General features: G+C 41.9%; 1 protein-coding gene across 4 annotated transcripts in view; it reads left to right on the top strand.

Moving 5' to 3' along the window:
- Positions 1-19,028, top strand: part of OSBPL3 (oxysterol binding protein like 3) — a 130,367-nt gene extending 111,339 nt beyond the window's left edge. For all 4 annotated transcript variants that reach the window (XM_039524730.1, XM_039524729.1, XM_039524731.1 and 1 more), the window contains 6 exons: positions 4,986-5,064; positions 8,643-8,787; positions 10,255-10,399; positions 11,065-11,191; positions 14,564-14,686; positions 17,291-19,028. In XM_039524730.1, the coding sequence (XP_039380664.1) occupies positions 4,986-5,064; positions 8,643-8,787; positions 10,255-10,399; positions 11,065-11,191; positions 14,564-14,686; positions 17,291-17,387 (716 nt within the window). In that variant the 3' untranslated portion in view covers positions 17,388-19,028. The remainder of the gene's footprint in view (positions 1-4,985; positions 5,065-8,642; positions 8,788-10,254; positions 10,400-11,064; positions 11,192-14,563; positions 14,687-17,290) is intronic.
- Positions 19,029-22,798: the final 3,770 nt, after the last annotated feature.

The raw sequence follows: 22,798 nt of genomic DNA, 5'->3' as shown, positions 1-22,798 counted from the left end.
GAATGATATTTTACCAGTACAAACATCTGCATTTCTAAAACAACCTGGAAATGTTGTTCTGTAGCTTAAATAAAGCATTGGGAAAAGTTGCATCTCAAGTTTTAAAAAAAATTAAAAACATGATTAGAACTAGAAACTAGGGGCTAGACCCTTGGCCTGGTCTGATTCATTTGCAGGATTTACCACATTTTAATTCCACTCTTCCCCCCACCATGCCCAAGAAATTTGTCCAAGACAATGGAGAAACCTATGTACCATTTTTTAAAACTGAGACCATAAGGGGAGAAGGAAATCATTACAACCTGGCAGGTGTTTGTGTGGTTTGACTCCTTAGCTCCTGTCATGGCATTCCCAGTTTTTCCAAAAAACATGAATGCAAAGACCCCACCTTCCTCACAGCCATGGCAAAGTCATGGGACCTAGTTACAACAGGGTTTTCCCATGATCAATGATGAGGTAGAGTGTAAAGAAATAAGAAGGGATGGAATGGATAAGACAGAGTCTGTCTGGGCAAAAATCACACTGGGGAAGAAAGCTACTATAGCCTCCCCTGAGATAGTGCTTGGGTTCTGATTTGGATATAGAGAGAGACCTTTTTAATGAAGTAAATACTAATGGGAATTGTGTGATCATGGGGGACTTTTAACTTCCCAGAGATAGACTGGAGGATAAGTGCTAGTAGTAATAATAGGGCTCAGATTTTCCTAAGTGCAGTAGCTGATGGATTCCTTCACCAAATACTTTCTGAACCAAGAAGAGGGGATGCCATTTTAGATTTGGTTTTGGTGAGTAGTGAGGACCTCATAGAAGAAATGGTTGTAGGGGACAACCTTGGTTCGAGAGATCATGAGCTAATTCAGTTTAAACTAAATGGAAGAATAAACAAAAATAGATCCGTGAATAGGGTTTTTTTATTTCAAAAGGGCTAACTTTAAAGAATTAAGGAAATTTAGTTTTGGAAGTGGATTGGACTGAAGAACTTGGGGATCTAAAGGTGGAGGAAGCCTGGAATTACTTCCAGTCAAAGTTGCAGAAACTGTCAGAAGCCTGCATCCCAAGAAAGGGGGGAAAAATGATAGGCAGGAGTTGTGGACCAAGCTGGATGAGAGAGGTGATTAAGAAAAAGCAGAAAGCCTAAAAGGATTGGAAGATGGGAGTGATCAGCAAGGAAAGCTACCTTATTGAGGTCAGAATATGTAGGGATAAAGTGAGAAAGGCCAAAAGCCATGTAGAGTTGGACCTTGCAAAGGGAATTAAAACCAGTAGTAGAAGGTTCTATAGCCATATAAATAAGAAAACAAAGAAAGAAGAAGTGGGACCGCTAAATACTGAGGATGGAGTGGAGGTCAAGGATAATCTAGGCATGGCCCAATATCTAAACAAATAATTTGCCTCAGTCTTTAATGAGGAGCTTGGGGATAATGGTAGGATAACAAATAGGAATGAGGATATGGAGGTAGATATTACCACATCCGAGGTAGAAGCCAAACTCGAACACTTTATCTGGGCCCCCTGATTTTCGTCCCATTAATCTTCATCCAAGAATATTAAAGGAACTGGCACATGCAGTTGCAAGCCCATTAGCAAGAATTTTTAATGAATCTGTAAACTCAGGGGTTGTACCGTATGACTGGACAATTGCTAACATAGTTCCTATCTTTAAGAAAGGTGAAAAATGTGATCTGGGCAACTACAGGCCTGTCAGTTTGACGTCTGTAGTATGCAACTTCTTGGAAAAAATTTTGAAGGAAAAAGTAGTCAAGGACATTGAGGTCAATGGTAATTGGGACAAAATACAACATGGCTTTACAAGAAGCTTTACAGAAGCTCTGGGGATTTTTCACCCTCCTCTGCAGTGTGGGGCACGGGTCACTTGCTGGAAGATTCTCTGCACCTTGAAGTCTTTAAACCATGATTTGAGGACTTCAGTGGCTCAGATACAGGTTTGATACAGGAGTGGGTGGGTGAGATTCTGTGGCCTGCATTATTATTATTATAATAATTTGAGATATACCTATCTCATAGAACTGGAAGGGACCCTGAAAGGTCATTGAGTCCAGCCTGCTGCCTTTGGTAGCAGGACCAAGTACTGATTTTGCTCCAGATCCCTAAGTGGCCCCCTCAAGGATTGAACTCACAACCCTTGGTTTAGCAGATGAATGCTCAAACCACTGAGCTATCCTTCCCCCTGTACAGGAGGTCAGACTAGATGGTCATAATGGTCTCTTCTGACCTTAAAGTCTATGAATATACTTCATAGTGTAAGAAATAGGGTAGATGGGACCTAACCACGTCCCCGTAACTGAGTTAAAGCCTTTGAACGTGAGAGGTTTGACAATGCATAGCTTATCTGGGCTACAACTTTTAACTCTGTTTTTTAATTGTGTTGCCTGACTTTAGTGTAGTTATTACACCCATGCCCATATTTAAAATAATTGGGGCTTTTACTAGTCTGGGTTTGATCATTCAACATATTCCTCTGCCTTGCAAATAAATACAAAACAAGAGTCCTTTATTCTTGACCTGAAATAGCTAATGGTTAAAAGTTCAGGCAAAAGAGACCAGACAATGTACAGGGAAGACTGGATAGTATCATCATGGCAAGGCAGAAACTGTCTAATAAAACTGAAGACACTGATACAAGTGGCTGGCTGTGTTTTTGTTAAATACCATCTCTGGCTATGATAACATCTTGCATTGTGAGAACAAAATGCTCCTCCAGAAAGAATCTGGCCTTGTAACTGAAAATCTAAAGTTTCCTTTTGGGTGCCTGAAAAGACAAAACCAGGGCACATGTAGTTCATTAAAAAGTGGTCGGATGAGCTGTTAGAGAACTCTGACAACACTTTGACTTTTGCTAGGAGAATGCAGGGGCTAAGGCTGCCACCTCTTCCCACAGGACAGTCCTCATCATGTTTGGAACTCTAAACATCAAGAAATTTAATTTTAAAGCAGCTAGTGTGTGAGGAAAGTTCTTTGTATGGTGTGACTGTTTCCCAATCCCATATCCTCCTTTGCTAAAAGGAGAGAACTTCGGTCTAGTCCAGGGTTTGCTGAGCCTGGCAAGGCTGTCAGGATGAAGTATTTCAGGCTTTCTAAATTTAAGAGGCTCCTTTCCTCCCAAGAAAGCGGTGGTTCCTGGGATTTGGTCATTTGTTTGTTTGGAGGAACTGGATGCTGAGTGACAGTTTTTGTGGGGGGTCTTCTGAAGACTATTCCTCTTTCTGCTCCTCTGTCCCCACCCAGCCTTACCTTGCCTTTTCTATTGTAACTCTGTCCTCTAAGCTGGCTCTGACACATGTTTCTCCTTAATGACATCACTAAAACTTTGAGGCAAGAGAGTGGGTTCTGACCATGCTTTGTATTCTGGGAACCATTTTTTCCCCTTTATGAAACTGAAACTTTTGGTTACCTATTCCACTGTCACATGTTAAGGAGACCTTTGATATCTGCTGGTCTTTAGAAGAATAGAGAGCTCCAGATTCAACTAAAGTGCCTACCATTGCAGTATCTGTGCCTTGACTACCATAGTATAGCTTCCAGTTAACTCCCCATTTGGTACAAATGTTATCCAAACATTCTGGATTCTCGTGCTACATTTTTCTTGAGATTTTCCAATATACTGGTCTTTAAATGTGACAGGGTTCCCAGGGTGCAACCTAGACTGGTCGAAAACAGACCCTGGCGGCTCTGGTCACCACTGCTGACTGGGCCATTAAAAGTCCGGTCGGCGGGGCAGCAGGGCTAAGACAGGCTCCCTGGTTCTGTGCAGCTCCCGGAAGTGACCAGGGAAGCTCTGCATGCTACGCCCGCCTCGAGCGCCGCCTCCGCAGCTCCCATTGGCTGGGAACCACGGCCAATCGGAGCTGCAGGGGCGGCACCTGCGGGGGCGGGCATTGCACAGCACGTAGAGCTGCCTGTCTGCACTTCTGCCTAGGGGCCGAACATGGCAGCCGCTTCTGGGAGCAGCACGGAGCCAGGGCAGGCAGGCTGCCTTAGCCCCGGTGCACTGCCGACTGGGAGCTGCCTAAGGTAAGCACCACGTGGCTGGAGCCTGAACCCTCTCCTGCACCCCAACCCTCTGCCCCAGTCTGAGCCCCCTGCACCCTAACTCCTTCCCAGAGCCCACATCCCAAACCCCATGCCCCAGGTCGGAAGCCCCTCCTGCACCCTAACTCCCTCTCGGAGCCTGCACCCACATCCCAGGTTGGAACCCCCTCCCACACCCAAACTCCCTCCCAGAGCCTGCACCCTGAACCTCCTCCCTCATCCCAAGCCCCTGTGCCAGCCCAGTGAAAGTGAGTGAGGGTGGGGGCGGGGCCTCGGGGCATGGGGCAGGGCAAGAGTGTTTGGTTTTGTGCAATTAGAAAGTTGGGAACCCTAGGCCATCCCTCTTTCTGTGATGCTGTTGCCAAGCTACAAACCTTTGACAGGTGTTGCACTTACACACACATCCACAGGCAGGGACACACCAAACGGAGTTATAGGAATGATCTCCCAGCCACTCATGAACCAACAACAGAGAGGCTCTACCCAATTCCCCGCCAGTTCTCCAGCCTTGCACCCCAGAACTGCACCATCTTGCACTGGGTCAGAAGCCATATCTTTGTGTGTGTTTCACAAGTCAGTCTCCTTGAAATATGAGCTTTGCTTTTGGAGATGGCCTTGTTCTAATAAAATATTGAGTGTGAATGAAGTATATGTTATCTAGGGATTGTTCATTCAAATTCCATTCATTTGAACAAAATCTCAAAGAATATTTTCATTTTCTTCTACTTCTGGCTTTGACTTTCTGGTTGAAATATTAGACATGCATCCCTTGGAAAAATGCAAAACTATATGGAGCTTTGCAGGTCAATAGCTGAAGCTTTGGTTAGTATCTCAAACACTTTATTACATCAGGCTTTTTCAAAATAATTCCGCTCAGAAATCGTTTCATTGACCTGTGTTTACTGCTAAATCTGTCCATGTTTTTTCTGTTTCAGATGTGAGATGGAAAAACAAATTCTGGGGAAAGTCCATGGAAATCGTTCCAGTTGGTACAACACATGTAACTCTGCCAGCGTAAGTGCTGCATCAACACAGACAAAGCAGGGCTGCATTTACAAAATAGAATCCCAACTACAGTATGGTAGTATACCTCTCAGAGCCTTTGCTATTGGTAAAGTCTAAAATCCTTTAGCAGCTCTTCTGTCCATACACAGTTAGAATTGTTTAACAAATACTTAGTGAGAAAATCAATTTATCCTTTTTTTAAGGGAAGGCTGCAGGCTTCGTACTTGTAGTATATGAGGGTCATGGGCTTTTTTTTTCTTTGGCTATGTTAACTGCCCTTAATAATGAGAGAGCTCCTTGGGTCAGGGACTCTGTTCTGTGTTTTCTGTAGTGCCTAACACAATGATCCTGGGCCTTACTGCAATATAAATTATTATTATTAATAAATAGCAAAAGCAGCATATTCTTGTTTGTGAAATCAACAGCTAATGTGATGAATTACACAGCTTCAGTGCTTAATAAATATCCTTTTGATTAGACAGAAAAGAAATAAACAAGGTGTTCCTGTGCTGCTGTGGCACAGAGTACTCATTTACTAGATCAAAAGATTAAAACACCGTGCTAGAATCTGGCCTATTTCAATCTTTTGTTGCATGACACAGGTCTAAAGTTTTGAGCAGTGTTCCATTTAAACCTGCTATTTTTCTAAACAATAAAATTGAATTAACCTGCCATTTAAAAGGTCTGGCTAGACAGACAAAGCTTGAACATATATACAGATTAAACAAAATATGTATTTATTAGCTGGCAATGCAAACACTACATCAAGTTCCTTTCTAGGCTCAGGGGGTGGTGAAGTAAGAAGAGTAGCTTTATCTTGAAGAGATGATTGAGTCCGCATTTATTAGTTTATTCCTGTTAAGTTGACTCTGCACTGTGTGGTACATAAAGAAGAGTATACATAGATCTGTGAAATACAACCCATAAAAGTAAAGCCTAAAATCATTCTCACAAATTGTTCTTCATAACCTGAATTCATAAGCAAAATGATGTTGCTCCCTATCCTGATTCCATGTAGTTTGCTTTGGTTGGTTGGTTGGTTTGTGCCAAACAGTCCCAGTGTAGGGTTATTTGAGTGGCTGCCGCCTCCTTTCTTCTCATTGTAATTTAAAAGGTATCCTTGATACTGAAATGTCCTTTAACTTTGCTGCCCCTGCTAGCCTGTTTGTCCCCTGTTCTGCTGAATTGGCACCTTTTGGAAGCAGTGACTCTTTTGAGTCCTAAAATTACTGACTCAGTAGCGCACAGGACTCTTAAGACCTAGAGAAAGAAAATCTTAGTCTGAAGAATTATTTTAAAGATGAGAGAGAATAGAGGAGGAGTTGGAAAAAAAACGGGGCAAAAAGGAAGGAATTGATCCCCCAAGCAACATTCCCACTTTCCCTGGTTTCTTTAGAAGCAGCAATAGCCATTTTTCTATCTGGAAATCTACTGTAAGACTTAAAGGTGGGGTTCCTTGCCCCAACACTATTCCTTGAGAAATATTCACAAGTGTACTCCTACCAACTTCCTCTCTTCACCCTGCCTCTGTGTACTTTCTTTCCTCTTCATCTCTTTTGTCTTTTGATGTCCTAGATTTCTTTGGCAGCACAACTTGTAAAATCTGTGAACATAATTTATATATCACTGTAAATGTTCATGATGCTGTCCAACTGGCACACTGTGCCATCCTCTTCATTATTTTGCTGCGTGGGTCTCTGTCCCAAAAACTTCTGTTTTAAAGACAATCCTGAATAATGTCATGTAAAGCAAACGCATGACCATGCATCACTGTCACTGAAATGATTAATGGAACAGGTGGGTTTATAGAGAGATTTGGAGGAAAGGGAAGGAGTTTGGGCAAACATTAGATAAGGAAGCATAGTGTAATGGTTAAAGCACAGGATTGGGAATCAAGATAACTGGGTAATGTTCCTAGTTCTCTCCACTTAGTGATTTGGGGAAAGTCACTTAAAATGCATTTCTAGTCTGAAAAGCGATTGCATAAAATGGTATTCTGGAGTTCCAGGTTTATGGAGTCTCAATGATGCTATCTCAAATTTGCTCAGTTCAGAATTTTAAAAATATTTTTACCAAACTACCACAACTGTAAACTCAGCCTGGTATCTGAGAGCCCAGGTGGGGTTAAGTCTTCATTTATGCTATTGAGATCATGATATGGCCCTCAGATACTTTATTACCAGCGATGATACTGGTACGTGAGAGAACAAGATAATACAGTTTGACTTTCAGATCTCAGGTTGTGTTTGCAGATCTGGAATAAATTTATATCTTAATTGGAACTTTCAAATTCTTTGCAATTATTGACTAAAACTGAAAATCTGTTCTACAGATACAGGTATGTCAACTCCTTTCTCAACTCCTTGATTATTAGCGTACTAGCTTGTTGTAATGAATGGAGTACATGAAGGTTTGTGTACACTGGATTGGGTAAAGATATGACATTCTATAGTATTAGATGGCTGTGATTCGCCTCACATTTTTTAGGGTAAATAGAGAGGGTAATGGTGTTCCATTCCACAGAGGGAGGATAAGGTAAATAAATTGGACTTTCTGCCTCATACTAGAATCATGGGTATGGAAATGGTGATGTTTCCGGACTGTACATGGAGAATAGGGGATGATATATCGTGGTCTCTTGTCCATAGTGGAAAGTCTGAATTGGGGAGGGAGAAATCTGTAGATGAAGGGTAAGAGGCAAGATATCAGTGGTTTTGGGCTGGTGAACTAGAAGGTGGTCTGTGGGCCCTGTGCAGTTTGCAGGTAATGATCCCAATGAAAACGGTATTCAGTGTAGCGTTGGTTGCAGGAAGGTTTCTGTAGGTTGAAGATTGGCAGAGTTGAGGTTGGTTTTGGAATGTCCAATGCGGTATTTTAAATATGCATATATATTGGAGACCATAAGAACTGAGACGATATTTGAACACTTATCAGCCTTCCTTTAACTGTTCATTTTCAGACATTTTTAAAAACAATGCTGAGCATTTAACAATGGAGAATTTCCTTGGAATATAGATGTTAATGTTATATAATTACCTTGTTAGTTAATTTTATTTGTTAATATTTTTTCCTTTTGCTCTTGCTCTCATATGCAACTGCCTCTTCAGGAATGAAGTCTGTGGTGTTATGCTCTTACCTAGCACGCAAGCTGTGAGGGCCTGACTGAAAGTGGATTGAAGTCTAGAGACTCCCCTTGACTTCAGCGGGCTTTGTCAGGCCCTAGATGTTGGTGAGGGACTGTGAACAGTGGACACTTAATGAAATGGGCATTTTAATGCTCCTTCCCTTAACCAATTGTTATATGCAATATGAGCACTATGTTTTTTTAACTTTGGATGAGCTAAGAGAACTATCTGAATTCAATGCTATGGTTTACACCAGAAGTGCAAAGGTTTTTCAGGGAAATGGATTTTCTTGCTGTGTCATTGTGCTTGCCGGGGAGAGAGAGGGGAAAGAGAAAGAAGACTGATGCATTTGGAAAGACTCATTTTACATTTTTTAATAAGAAAATTCCTCCATTAGTCATTGTTATGAGTTCATTGGTTATTTTAGGGATGGCATCATTCATCTCTTTCTCTTGCTTCAAGTTTCAGAGACCATTTTGAGTGGAATAAGGTGACTTCTTGTATCCATAACATCTTAAGTGGGCAAAGATGGATTGAACACTATGGAGAGATCATCATCAAAAACCTGAATGACGACACTTGTTTCTGCAAACTGACTTTCATAAAGGTGTGACTTTCACTCACCGCAGCGTTGTTGATCATACTTTTTCTAATGAGTGCTGCTGTAAGGAGGATGCTATATAGTAGAGTCATGTCCAGCAGGGTACTCTTGTTCCCTGGACTGCTTATGGATTACATTTTCCCTTGGATCTAATTGTAATTGACACCGGTGTTTTGGAGATTTGTGTCCATCGGGAGGAGAATAGAACTCTAAAAGAATTGCATTTCATTAGAGAGGGCCAGGCAGAAAGTAAAAGTTGCTGCTTGGTGTGAGGAGACTCCTGAGATATGGAAAGAAACCACAAGGATAAGGGAAGAGTGGGTACTTTCCAGCTGCCTCTGACTAAAGACAGGCACTAGGTATCCACTAGTGGTGACTCTCCACATGCCTCTCACTAAAGCCCTGTGGGGCAGTCTGTTCTGTTTGCTCTCAAGTTGTCTTTTACCAGCAGCTGTAGAACTGGCACTCGCAGTCCAAGGGGAGCAGTCAGTACTCGACGCCTGCCTTTTGTGTACACTGTGTACTAGCTTAGCTGAGCTGTTGTGTAAGGCTTGTGCTTCAGGAGGAGGCATGAAGTACTCCTGACCATCCAATTTAAAATTATATTAGCAGTGGATTAAAATGGCTTCTTGGAAGCCCGTGGCAACTAGAAACCCAGTGAGGCATCTAGTGACTAGGCTGGTTGCTACCTGAGAGAGACTTTTGCATAACATATTGGGATACTTACCTAAATCCTGGTTCTCCTTATCCAAGTTTCTTGGAGCAAGTGTTTGTTTCATCCCTTTTATCCACAGGGTAAGTGCTGTTGCATGCATCTGCAGCAGGGGAAAAGAAACTACTGTAAAACATCCTTTGAAATTTCATTTTTTTGTTGATTTGTTCCGAGGAGTACTGTCTGTCACTTTCTAGGTAGCACTGAAATGATTTTCAAATGCTTATTTTTAATTGAAAAATTACAAACACATTATTATACAGTGTTTGGAGCTGAGATTTTAAAGTTTGAGCTGTACTGGAAATCTTAAGTATTCTACATTGTAAACTGGCTAAAAGTGGGACTATTTACCCGAGCATCAATCTCTCTCTCTCTCAAATTCGTAGAAGTGAAGGAGTTTAGATAAATAGGCCATGGATCTGACCCATCTCTGGTTCTGCCTTGGGTTTTGCAAAATCAAAGTCCATCCCCTGCTTTACCTTAACTTTTCCGTTTAAAAAAATGGAACTTTCAGAGATTTTTATAAACATTTAAAGGAGTTTTGCAAGTCAACTAGTTAAAATTACTGGGGGTTGCTTGATGTCAGTAACACTGTGTAGTGTAGATGAAAATGAATGGATGTGTCTCCCAGATCTTACATATAGCTATTCTTTAAGAAAAAGCATCCTCATGAGAGTCCTACACACTAACACATCTAAATGGCAAAATAGCTCATACTTCTATCTTTGCAGCAATATTGTTTCTGTTCATTTTAACTATAGGCAAAATATTGGAATCCTAATATGCATGAGATTGAAGGCAGTGTCATGGACAGAGATGGGAAAGTAGTGCATCGGCTTTTTGGGAAATGGCACGAGAGTATATACTGTGGGACCCCGTCTTCACCAACCTGCATATGGCGAGCAAGTTAGTAACCAGTATAATCAACACTTTCTTATGCAGAATTTAAATTTGCTTGAGAATGAATTTACCTCATGTTCATACCTCATCTCATGCTACATGTTAGGCCCAGGTTTATTATTATTGTATACAAATTGGCTGTTCTGCTTCTAATGTGTAAAACTTAAATCTGAAAAGCTAAATTGTGTAATTAGAGTTCTCAAATATTACTTTTGGTAAAGAAACTAATCATGGATTTTTTATTTATTTTTTTACTTTGTACTGTATTCTCCCGGTTTTGAGTCTCGATTCCACATTTGGGCAAGTGTTAGGTGTGAGTTTATTTCTAAAAAAATAAAGGAATATTTTTAAGTTTCTGAAGATGTTTAATGGATGCCTGTACTTAAAAATTAAAGATGGGCCCAAAAAGTTCAGTTCTGCAATCGGATTCAAATATGAATTCCCACAAAGTTTGATGGTTTGCACCCATCTCTCTCCAAAATGGTATCAAGCTCTAAGGTCATGCCCTTCTGCAATATGTAATTTATTCATTTTTGTTTTATTTTGACTGAGATTCCAGGAAGCTATTTGGGGTGGTGTGAGCTTTAAAGCCTTAACGTGTTAAAATAGCAGGACTTCTTAAAAAAAAGATAAAAGCCTAATTTGCATTCTTTATACGTGCTTCCTTTTAGATCCCATGCCTAAAGATTATGAGCAGTGTTATGGATTTACACAGTTTGCATTAGAGTTAAATGAACTGGACCCACAGAGTAGGCCATTCCTACCACCTACTGACACACGCTTTAGGCCAGACCAAAGGTAACATGTTTTGCATATATATTTTTTCATACAGTATTCTTTACTCCTTATGAAGTCACTTTTTATTCCACACTTGGGCTCTTTAGAATAGACTCTTTTGTTTCCCACTTTTGCGTGCACCCGTGCTGCTCCACTTACTACTAGCAGTGGTGGGAGCACTAACAGAGATCAGATTTAAGCATCAGATTTAACCCCTGGCTTTGAGCGGGTCTAGTTGTTATGGACCAAGATTTTCCAATGTGATTTTTTTGGGGTGACTTCATTTGAGGGTTCTGACTTGTTTTTCAGTGGATGAGTGCTTGGCATTCTCTGAAAGTTAGGCACCTCTAAAATGTTGCCATTTGTACTCCAAAATAGAGACTCTGCCCTAAAATCTTTTGAAAAATCTTGGCTATGGTGTTAAAAATGTTGACAGCCATCAGTGCCTTGTCTGAGTTTCCAGTAGAACTGCAAAAATGGGAAATTTTAAGAGGGGGAGGGAGAGAACCTAGTGCAGACAAGGCCTTACGGAACTTGTTTTCATAGAATCATGGAAATGTAAGACTGGAAGGGACTGCAAGAGGTCATCTAGTCTGGTGGTTCTCAACCAGTACGCATACTGCTGGGGGTACGCAGAAGTCTTCCAGTGTGCTGTGACACTTCTGTATTTTTATGTCTGATTTTGTAAGCAAGTAGTTTTTAAGTGAGGTGAAACTTAGGGGTACGCAAGACAAATCAGACTCCTGAAAGGGGTACAGTAGTTTGGAAAGGTCGAGAACCACTGGTCTAGTCCATCGTCCAGAGCTCAGGCAGGATTAAGTAAACCTACACCACCTTTTCACAGGTGTTTTCCTAACCTGTTCTTAAAAACCTCTAGTGATGGGGATCCCACAACCTCCTTAGGTAACCTATTCCAAAGCTTAACTACCCTTATAGTTGGAACATTTTTCCTAATACCTAACTTAAATTGCCCTTGCTGCAAACTAAGCTGATTACTGCTGCTACTCTGTGGCCATGGAGAACAGTTGATCACTATCTGCTTTAGAACAACCTTTTACATATTTGAATTATCATGTTCCCTTTCAGTCTTCTCTTCTCTTTAGACTAAACATGCCCAATTTTTTCAACCTTTCCTTAGACACTGATTTCTAAACCTTTTATCATTTTTGTTACTCTCCTCTGGACTCTCACCAGTTTATTCACATCCTTCTTAAAGTATGGTGCTAAAACTGGACACAGTACCTCAGCAGAGGCCTCGCCATTGATGAGTGTGTGGGGGGGGGGGGGCGGGGGTGGAAATTACCTCCTGAATCTTAGATATGACACTCCTGGTAATAAATTCAGAATGACATTTTCCTTTTCACAACAGCATCACATTGTTCACTCATATTCAATTTGAGAGAGACAAGATAGGTGAGGTAATCTCTTATTGGACCAACTTCTGTTGGTGAAAGGGACAACACTTTTGAGCTTCTCAGTTTTCCTTCAGGTCTGGGAAAGGTAACCAGAGTGCCTGAGCTAAATATAAGAAATTGAGACAGATTAAGCATAAGGGATTCACACATGCTATGGGAAACCACTTAAAATGAAGTAGGCAATTAAGGGTTTGCAGTCAGGGGTGTTATACATTTGTTGTAAGGAGCCAGTATCGGAGTCCATGATTTTTAGAGTCTAGTGGAGTTAGGAGTTTAAGCTCCCAGGCTTGTCTTTTGAAGGTGTTCTCTAGGATTTCTTTGAGGATCTGACAGATCAGATACAAAGTGATTGCTTTGTGAAAAGTGTTCATCCTCAGGTGATATGGTGTTTTGTCTTTTTATCATATTTCTGTGTGAGTTCATTCAAGAGTGTAGTGATTGTCTGGTTTCACCCACATAGTTGTCGGGGCATTTGATGCACTGGATGAGGTACACCACATGTTGTGATAAGCATGTGTAGGACCCATGGTTATTGAACAGAGTGTTGGGGAGAGGGTATTGATCATCATTAAGGCTACGATTTAGTCATGGGTATTTTTAGTAAAAGTCACAGACAATAACCAAAAAGTCATGGCCAGTGACCCGTCCATGACTTTTACTAAAAATACCCCTAACTAAATTTTAGGTGCTATGAGGTGGGGATGTTTCTCCAGTGGATGCTGGGGGATGGCCCGTGAACCACTGGCACTCCTCCAGGCTTGGGGGGTGGCCCATGGCCCTGCTGCCGCTCCTCCGGGACAGCACCTGGGACCAGTTGCCTGGGGCTGCTGGAGCAGCCGCTGGTACAGCGAGCTGTTCCAGGTGCTCAGGCGGCTCTGGGGTCAGCCACACCAGCCGCTGCAGCTGCGGAAGTCATGGAGGTCCCAAAAGTCACTGAATCTGTGACTTCCTAGACCTCCATGAAAGACTCGTAGCCTTAATTATCATAGCAGTGGAGATATGTTTGCAGGTTTTGTCTCTATTGTTCTGGCAGGATCTGGTGCCACTCTGAGTTAGTGTGTCCTGGCCTGTGAGGAGCTTGCTTCTGATGCTGAGCTTGGTAAGATTAGGTGGTGGTTTGAAGAACAGAAGAGAGGATTCAGGAAAGGTTTCCTCAGTATGTGGTCCCCATCAAATATGGATTATAATTGTGTGACACCACCTCACACTGGAACCCCTATGTGGTAGGTGACAACTAGGGCTGTGCTGTTAGTGAGGTTTTTTTCCCTGTATTGAAGCAGGTGTTCCTAGGGTATTTGGGTGGCCCATTCCATGATGCAATATACTTCTCTGGCAGAGTGTCCTTGTTTGGGGAAAGCAGGTTTAAGTATGTTTAGGTGTGTATCCTGGACTTTCTCTCTGGAACATATTCTGTGGTATCTGGCTGTAGAAACCAATTTCTTGCTATAGTAGGATCTGTGGAGGTAAGTGTGGTGATCAATGGGTTTCTTGTATATAGTTGTTCGTAGGGTTCTGTTGTTGAAGATGATGCTGGTGTGGGAATGTTCTAGAGAGTGTTTGATGGACGGGTGGTGATTGTTGAAGATGTAGTGGAAATCCATATTCAATTTGTGATCAGCTATAACACTCGGATCCTTTTCTGCAATACTGCTGCCTACCCATTTATTTCACTTTTTTATTTGTGCATTGGATTTTTCCTCCCTAACTATGGTCCTTTGCACTTGTCTTTATTGAATGTAATCTAAATTCTAATCCTGTCCTCCAAAGTGTTTGCAACCCCTCCCAGTTTGCTCCATCACTTTCCTTTTGTGTGAATGAAAAATCTTGCTTTACCAAATTAATTGTTCACAATAGCTGAACTACAAACTGCATGATTTTAGAATTCAGATTCTGAAACTTTGAGTCAATGGGAGGGCATCGCAAAAACAAAGTAGAAGCACCAATAATCTTTGGCTCTTATATCATTGCTGTACTATAGGTTTTTAGAGGAAGGGAATATTGAAGGAGCTGAAATGCAAAAGCAGAGGATTGAACAGTTGCAGAGAGAACGGCGAAAGGTTCTAGAAGAAAACAACCTGGAGCATCAACCTAGATTTTTCAGGTATTATGTAACAAATTTCAGATACTGTAATTTAGTGAAGTTTTTGTGTCACAGCACTGGCTTTGTACCACCATGAGGCAGGGGGTGAGTATTTCCATGAGTCAACTTTTACAATCATGTTTTTTTGGAACCTGGCCATATAAACTTGCTTCAAAGTTAGATTAGTAGCCAAGGAACAAATATGCCCTTCTCCATGACATCCCTAAACTTCTTTTGTTTTGTTTTCTGGGATTACAAATACAATCTCAGTTGGCAGCCTCCATACCGAAGCTGCAGATTGAATTTGCCTGGGGAATGAATTTGTCTTTTCATCTCTTTGAGTAAGAGTTAAGGCACACAGTTGAAGTGGAAGGATTAAGCTTGGCACCTGCTCTGTGTAAGCCCTCTGTGCATAGCCCTCCCAATGAAGTTGACAGGAATTCCATGTGCAGCAAGTTTTTCCTGGGTTAGCAATCTGACACTTTATGCAAGCAATGAAGTCACTTACATCATTTGTGTGTTGTCTATATAAGGGGGGAGAGAGAAACTTTGCATTCATAACATAAAATGGCTAATGCAGGCTTTGGCAACTACAAGTTTAAAAGTGAATATTGGAGAGAACGTTGCGCTTACCTGCTGTGTCCTTGGTTCAGGGTCTAGTAAGAAGGTTGGGGCCAGATTCAGAGTAGAACTGGTATATATCTAGGCAAAAGGCCTGGGGATTCATGAGGAATTAATTCTTTGCAGTGGGGTTAGGTGTCTTACTTTCAGAGGGGGAATTTGAGAGAGACACATAGGAACATTTACAATGTACATATAAAGAGGTGAATAAAAAAAATTCCTTGTGTCTGAGGAGTTGGGGTGAGTTAACCCCAATCATCCAATATCAATAACTACTAAACTAAGGCCTTGGCTACACTTGCAAGATAGAGTGAATTAAATCAGCTCCGGGCTCCCTAACTCCTGAGGTGTCCACACTGGCAAGGCACTTAGAGCGCCTGGACCCTGTGGCTGGAGTGCCCCTGGTAATCCACCTCCACAAGCAGCATAGAGTTTTCTGTGCCCTGGCTGGAGTGCCGGGGTGTCAGTGTGGATGACGTTGCATTACTGTGCTGTGATTGGCCTCCAGAAACATCCCGTAATCCCCTGAAGTCAAGTGGCCACTCTGGTCATTGTTTTGAACTCGGCTGCAGGCATGCGGATATCCCCTTTCAAAGCTCCGTTTCTGACAGCCCACATGCTTATCTACTCCGGGAAACAAAGCAAACCATAAGTGTGGAATGCTCCTGCTGCAGAGGGGTGTGTGTGGGTGTGTGTGTGTGTGTGAGAGAGAGAAAGGGGGAGGGGGGGCTGATGTTGGGTTTCCCCCTGCCACTGTTTGAACTTAAAAGATAGCATGCTGACACTCTCTGCCCCCCAGGCTTTGCAAACCCTTTCCAAAGCACGCTGCAGCCACTTGCACACTGGGATAGCTACCACAATGCACTGCTCATTGTGGCGTTGCAAGAGCTGCTAATGTGGATATGCTGCACAGTCACAAGGAGCACAGTGTGAACACACAGCAGAGCTTTCCCTGCTGCTGGCTCCGAGGGCTAGTTTAACTCCCAGCGCTCTACATCTGCAAGTGTAGCCATGCCATCAGATGGTAACTGTGATTTTGACTAAAAGAACCAAACTTTGCCTCCAGCAGGCTAACCAGTCAGTGTAGCAGGTAAGACACCCAAGTACTGTTTAATTGTGCATTCCCCCGGATCCTTTAATATGAAGACATTGTTGATCTATTCAATATTCCACAAAGGCAGATTGCAGGCGGGAACGCCCCTTGACTTGGAGAAACAAATTTTGGTTAAATATTGGGTAAGGTGGAACATATCATGTAAAATGTATATTGGTAGAAGTATAATTATGAGGGTAGTGAGCTCTAACAGAGCGCCAGGGCAGGTCAACGTGAAGGTAGTCACTGTAAGAGTATGTAGGACATGTGCTTTGATTTAAATCAATAGGCTAAAATCTCTAGCAAGGCTGTTACCCGAATCCTAGATCAGATACGGATTATACAGGTTTACCTTTGATTACTAGGATTTTCTCTCTCTTCTAAAATAAGTAAACCTGGCTTTATTTAAAATAATTTTAGAATAAATGGCTGTTTAATCTAATGTAGAGCATTTATGACCAAAGTTCGACTGTGATCTTCTCAGGGCAGGACCTGTCTATATGTACAGTGCCTAACTCCATGGGCCCTGAACCTTGATTGAGGCCTTTAAGAACCACCACAGTAAAAACTAGTGCTATAAGCCATTCTTGGAGTGAAGTTAAAGACTCCTCCAGATTCAGACAGTCACAATGGGGACAAAAGTAATATCCTGGATCATTTAGGAAGACCATCCTCACAAGGGTTTCCAGGAAGTTGGCTGTGGACGTGGAGGCAAGGGAGAAGCCTAGAGCCTGATTTTAAAAAAATGCTGAGCACTCACCATTCCAGCAAACGGTGGGCGCTTACCCCCTCTGAAAATCAGGCAACTCAAGACCTAATGGGGGGTGGCAGCACCAAGAATCCAAAGGGCAGCAAAAGTACAAAGTCGGCTTCAGCTATACATTCAGGAAATGGCTTTAATCTTTTGACAGGAAATCCACAGATGACTCCTGGGTGAGCAATGGAACATACATGGATCTTAGAAAAGACCCTGGTTTTTCCAAAATGGACAATCCTGTTCTCTGGTGAAAGAGGACCTTAGAAGAGGCTCATCTGTATTTCTGATTTTTGTGTGTGTACTGCTTCATACATTGCGTACCTTCTAGAATAGTGCTTCATTTAGAATTTGACACATATATTTTCCTCATTTGATTTCTTTACTATTTGATTGTTACCATGATTGTCTGAATGTATAAAAAAACTGTTTTTTATAAACTATTTAATAAAATAAACATTATTGAATGTTAATGGCTGGGCTGGGGAGGGGAGAAAAAGAAGCTTTAACACTACTTTTCCAAAGGGTAATAATGCAAGTTCAGTTTTAATGTATGCCTTATTGAATTACAAAGGAGAAAATATCAGCCTCTCCTGGCTGTGCTAAGAAACATGAATGGAAGCCATGGTTACATGAACTTTAAGTGGGCTACCAAGGTTGGAATGAGTAGTTCAGCTGTCTCTTGCCTCAGACAGCTTTTAATTATTGAAACAAAGCGAGTCTGCTGGTGCTGGAGTCTGAGTAACCTTTTTTTATTTTTTTCTGTAGAAATTAAATAAATTCCTGTTTTTATTTGCTTGTCACTATTAAAAGAGGTAATAGTGAGCTTGTATTCATGATTCTCCTGCCTTACTTAGACAATTTTACCCTGCTACTCATAACACTAGAGAAGGTTTGGTGGTGATTCCTGATCTTCACCAGGAATCTTCAAATTTACAGCCCCAAAAAGGTCTTGGTTAATGCTTGAGCACTGACCACATGAAAGAAGACCTTTCTCTTTTTTCCAGTAAGTAAAATCGACATAGAGCACGAAATCTAATGCTTCCGTAGCTGGACTTTTTATTTATCTAAAAGAAATCACAACAGGGATACTTTTTAAAAACTTAGTACATTTATTGTGTAAGAGTAACACGTTTTCTTAAATAAATTTTTGATATATTCTACCTCTTATTATAAGCAGCGTATTTAAGATCTTGTATTAAAAAAAGACCATCTGCCTTATAATTACATGTATGGACTCGTTGATCTTCCTTTAACTGCTTGTTGTGTTCAGATAAATATTTAAGTGTCTTGCACTAAATTGGTTGTATCTCTTTTCTGTACTCTTTGTACATATAGGTAGTATTTTCATGCATATCAGAAGTATGTCTATCAAACTACTGCAGAAAATAGATGTATAGAAAATTACACATTTGAGTGGAGGTGGTGGGGTTTTCCCTCTTCCCTCAAAATCAAAGTAATACAGTAGCACATGTAGCAAAACAAATTGTACTCTCAAAACAATTTACATTCCTGGCCAAACTAGACCCCAAGCCTGATCCACCTCTTCTAGGTCTATTGCATGCAAACCCTGTGCAAGACTTTCTGTGGTGGTAACACTGAGAGGTTTCCACTGGTTTAAATTTCCAAAATAAAAAAGAAGGTAAATTATTAGTGGAGGTTTTGAGATTGTACAAATTAAAACACGAGTGAGTCAAAACTTGTTGCTATGTTTAACCAGTTTATTACTGGTGTAAGTTGCAGCTAAGGGAGATGAAGACTTGAGAGATCAACAGCTATGGAAAACTTCCAATTTACTGTGTTCCGATGCGGTCTTAAAGAAAACTCTTTAAATATTGGATCTGTTTACTGCAAGTTTATTGTATCATGTATAACATTAAACAAGTGATATAAAAGTTGCATTTTAAAACTGTTCTGTGATTTCAGTTAAATATATTATTTAATTTTGCCTGGTAGTACTCTAAAACTCCACTGATTTCATAGCCACAGCTGCTATTTTAGGAGCTTAAATCTTTTTTGCAAATCAGCCTTTCTCTCATTTGCACAGTGTTACTCAAGCGTCATTCTCTTGTATTTTAATCTGGCCTTTAAAGATGCAGGACACAATTGTTTAAAGTCAGCAGTTTGAAATAATACAGGCTCAGCTTGAGGCAGGTGAAATTTGGGCTTTCTGACTCAACAGGAAAACTGGTCCATTGGGCATAACATTGGACTGTTTTGAGAGAGAGTTGCAGGAATTGCACAGTCCAATCCCCTGTTGCATCTCCATCTTAGTTTATTTTTGCATTAATAATCAAAAGCTGACTCAAGAATGAATTGCTTCTTCAAGATCAGAGGGGACACCTGGGGGGGAGGGCATTAGGGGGTCACATGCCCCCTCCCCCCCTCCCTGATTAGTTACTTGGCTTGTACTGAGCGTGCTCACGGAATGAGCATGCTCAGTAACACTGCTGAAGTCAGCTGCTCTCACTTTGCCCTCCCTCCCCTGGCCCCCCAATCAGCAGGTCAAGTCATCTCCAAGTTCTAGTTGTCCCTGCTGCCAATAGTTATCAGACATTCCAAATAGAATCTTTCCATCACTATTTTCCTACAAAATTAACAAAGAAAATTCTCAAGGAAAATTTGAGGGGACAAAGGTGGTATTTAAGTGTTTCAGTGTCCCAATTAACAAGTGTCACCATAGCTATTGGATGTGACCATTATTGTACCTTCCATGTGCTGTCTGTTTTTTTCCAAATCTGTGTAATATGCTTAATTCATTAATAATCAAAAGCTGGCTCAAGAACCGTAAGTTAATGGAGTCCAAAGCAACAGGCTGTTCATACAACTAAGCAGTGTTGCCAACTCTCACAATTTTATCATGAGTCTGCTTAGGAATATTTCTAGCTCTCATGATTGTGAGAAAAGCTTGAAAACACAAACTCCTAAAGACTCAGACTCCAGAAGGCAAACTAAACCCCAAACGTCTCATTGTTTTAAAATCCCATGATTTTATAAGAGAATGTCATGATTGGGGGTGGGGGAGGTTTGACTTCTTGTTTTTGAGCACTGTGGGTTGGCAATACTGTTCTGGGATATTTGCGACCATTTTAAATCTTTAGTGTAGATCAGAGGTTCCTAACTTTTATTAGTGCGTACCCTCTTCCAGATCTACCAGCTGCCTGCGGACCCCTACCCTTCTCATCACTGATACTTTGTGAGTTCTTAAGACAACCTGTCCAGTGATGAGCTGCCAAAATCTTAACCGGTTCCCTATAAAAAGTTATGATTTAAGGGGGGGGGGCAGGGGGAGACATACCCGGGGGGCCCTGCAGGGCCTGGGGCAAATTGCCCCAGTTGCCCCCCGGCAACCCTAGAACTTGCAGCCCCCTCCCCCCTTACCTTGCCGGCAGCTCAAAGCAGCAGGATGACTCAGGAGCTCAGCTGAGCTGCCCAGCTGCTGGCCATGCTGCAGCTCTGCGGGCGGCGGGAGACATCCTCATGGGGCCAGAGGCCCGGGGCAAATTGCCCCCCACCCAGGCCCCGGAGCTTGCAGCCCCCTTACCTTGCCGACAGCCCAGAGCTCAGCTGAGCTGCCCAGCTGCTGGCCATGCTGTGGCTCTTCGGGGTGGGGGAAGCGGAGGAGACATCCTCGTGGGGCCCGGGGCCCCTGCAGGGCCCGGGCCAATTGCCTCACTTGCCCCGTTCCCTCCCTTCCCCTCTGGCCAGCCCTGGAGCTTGCAGCAGGACCCCCCACACACCTTGCCGGGCCTCTCAAAAAGCGGCAGCAGGACGACTCCAGAGCTCAGCTGAGCTGCCCAGCTGGTGCCCGTGGCTGGCCACGCTGCAGCTGGGGGGAAGCAGGGGAAGGGCAGGGGGAGCCTCAACCTCCCCAGCTGGGAATCCTGGGATCAACAGGATGGTCCGGCCCGCGGACTGGAGTTCTTTGCCCACCTCCTGGCCCTTTAACAACCAGTTCTCCACGGAGGTCTAATTTTAGCAACCGGTTCTTGGGAACCTGTGGGAACTGGCTCTAGCTCACCACTGAACCTGTCTTTAGCCATCTGTCCATATTTCACTCTTATGCACAGATATAGTGCAACGTATACAACTGGGAGGGGGGTAAAAACCCTAAATTCTGAGCTCAGTTACACTGGACAGTTGCTAGGCAACTGAACCCATGTTGTATGGTGATTAGAGGTGAGGGTTCTGTGTATCTGTGTTCTCACTGGTACATTTTGAAGTAAATAACTACCGTAGTGTATATAACAAATTCCCATAGAGTTTAAGCTTTGTCTGATTAGCCTATTACAAAAATGCAATAAATAAAATCCATCAATTTCTCCCACGTACCACCCCCCAGAGATGTTTTGTGTACCCTGGAGGTAAGTGTACTACAGTTTGGGACCCCCCCTGGATGATTTAGGACCTAAGCTAATGCAAAAATTCATTTTTGCTAGTGACTCAGTACACAGGCCTAATCCTTCACTCCTCGCTCAGAAAAACTCCCAGAGCAGGAAGGTGGGTTACTATTGTATTACTCAAGTTCTTACACTGTGCCTGTCACTGTGGTACTGAAGGAATCCAGACTATTTCTTGTATATCAAAGCAAAACAATTGCACCTGGCAATCCCTCCTCATTGTATGCTTCCCAGGTTTGCAGCATGAATGTTAACTATTGGGAAAGGTAAAGCTACTGAGATAATTAGAGCTGTGGGGTGTCTTTCTTACACCAGATTTCCACTGCAGCATATATACAGCTGCTGACTCTTAACTGTTGATACTTTTAGTTAATTACAAATGTATTCAGATCTGGAAGAAAAATGCCTTGAAAACATTGTGTACACAAACACATTCATAGCCCATATGTGTAAGCAATTACACATGGCAAGATGAACATGCAATTCACACCAGCCTCCTGAAGTATAGTGTAGCTTTTTAATGACTAAATAAATAACATTTTGTTTAATTTAGATGTATATGTAGTCACACTTCCTCCCTGCATAGTAAGAACAAAACATTGGTTCTTCCTTTCATATTGTCCATTTAAAAAAAAAACAACCTGCATTGAAATGAAAAGGCCCTGACATCAGCGCACAAAACCCAGGAAGCTGTTAAAATAGACATCCATCTTTAACATGAAGAGCAAGTATCATTGCTACCATCCTCTATTCTGGGGCTTTAGCTGGTCTTGCGTCTCTTATGAGTTATAGACAGGGATTCTGGCTTTCTGTTTTAACTCCTGCAACTATCTGAAGCTACCTCTGGTGGTGGTGGTGTTTTGAACATGAACACTGAAAAGAACTGATTCAGTCTCCTAATTTGTTTATGAGAAATTAGGAGCTGTCACTACTTCAGTTTTGCAGACTTTTTTCAGTGTTAATTGATAGCAGACTCCTGAATTAAAACATTGTAACTGGGAGGAAAATGTGAGCGAAAATAGGGAAGCATGCCTTTTGATTTTCTACAAAATTGTAATAATAGACATTTTGAAATGAATCAATTGCGTAAAACAAACATTGAATTTCAGAAAAGCGGTAAATGTCAAACCGAAATATCTAATTATAATACTTGCAGAATTTCAGGAGTGAAGTTTTAACTGTCCATTTTGCAGTTGCGGGTTTGTTAGACTTTAAATAGCTTTTCCTCACACTCACACCTTTTGGTATGTAATTATTTTAGGGGA

Source organism: Mauremys reevesii, linkage group 2 (assembly GCF_016161935.1).
Source record: "Mauremys reevesii isolate NIE-2019 linkage group 2, ASM1616193v1, whole genome shotgun sequence".
Taxonomy (NCBI): Eukaryota; Metazoa; Chordata; order Testudines; family Geoemydidae; genus Mauremys; species Mauremys reevesii.
Note: the sequence above shows the minus strand (reverse complement) of the source record. Positions and strands in the feature narration are given on the sequence as shown.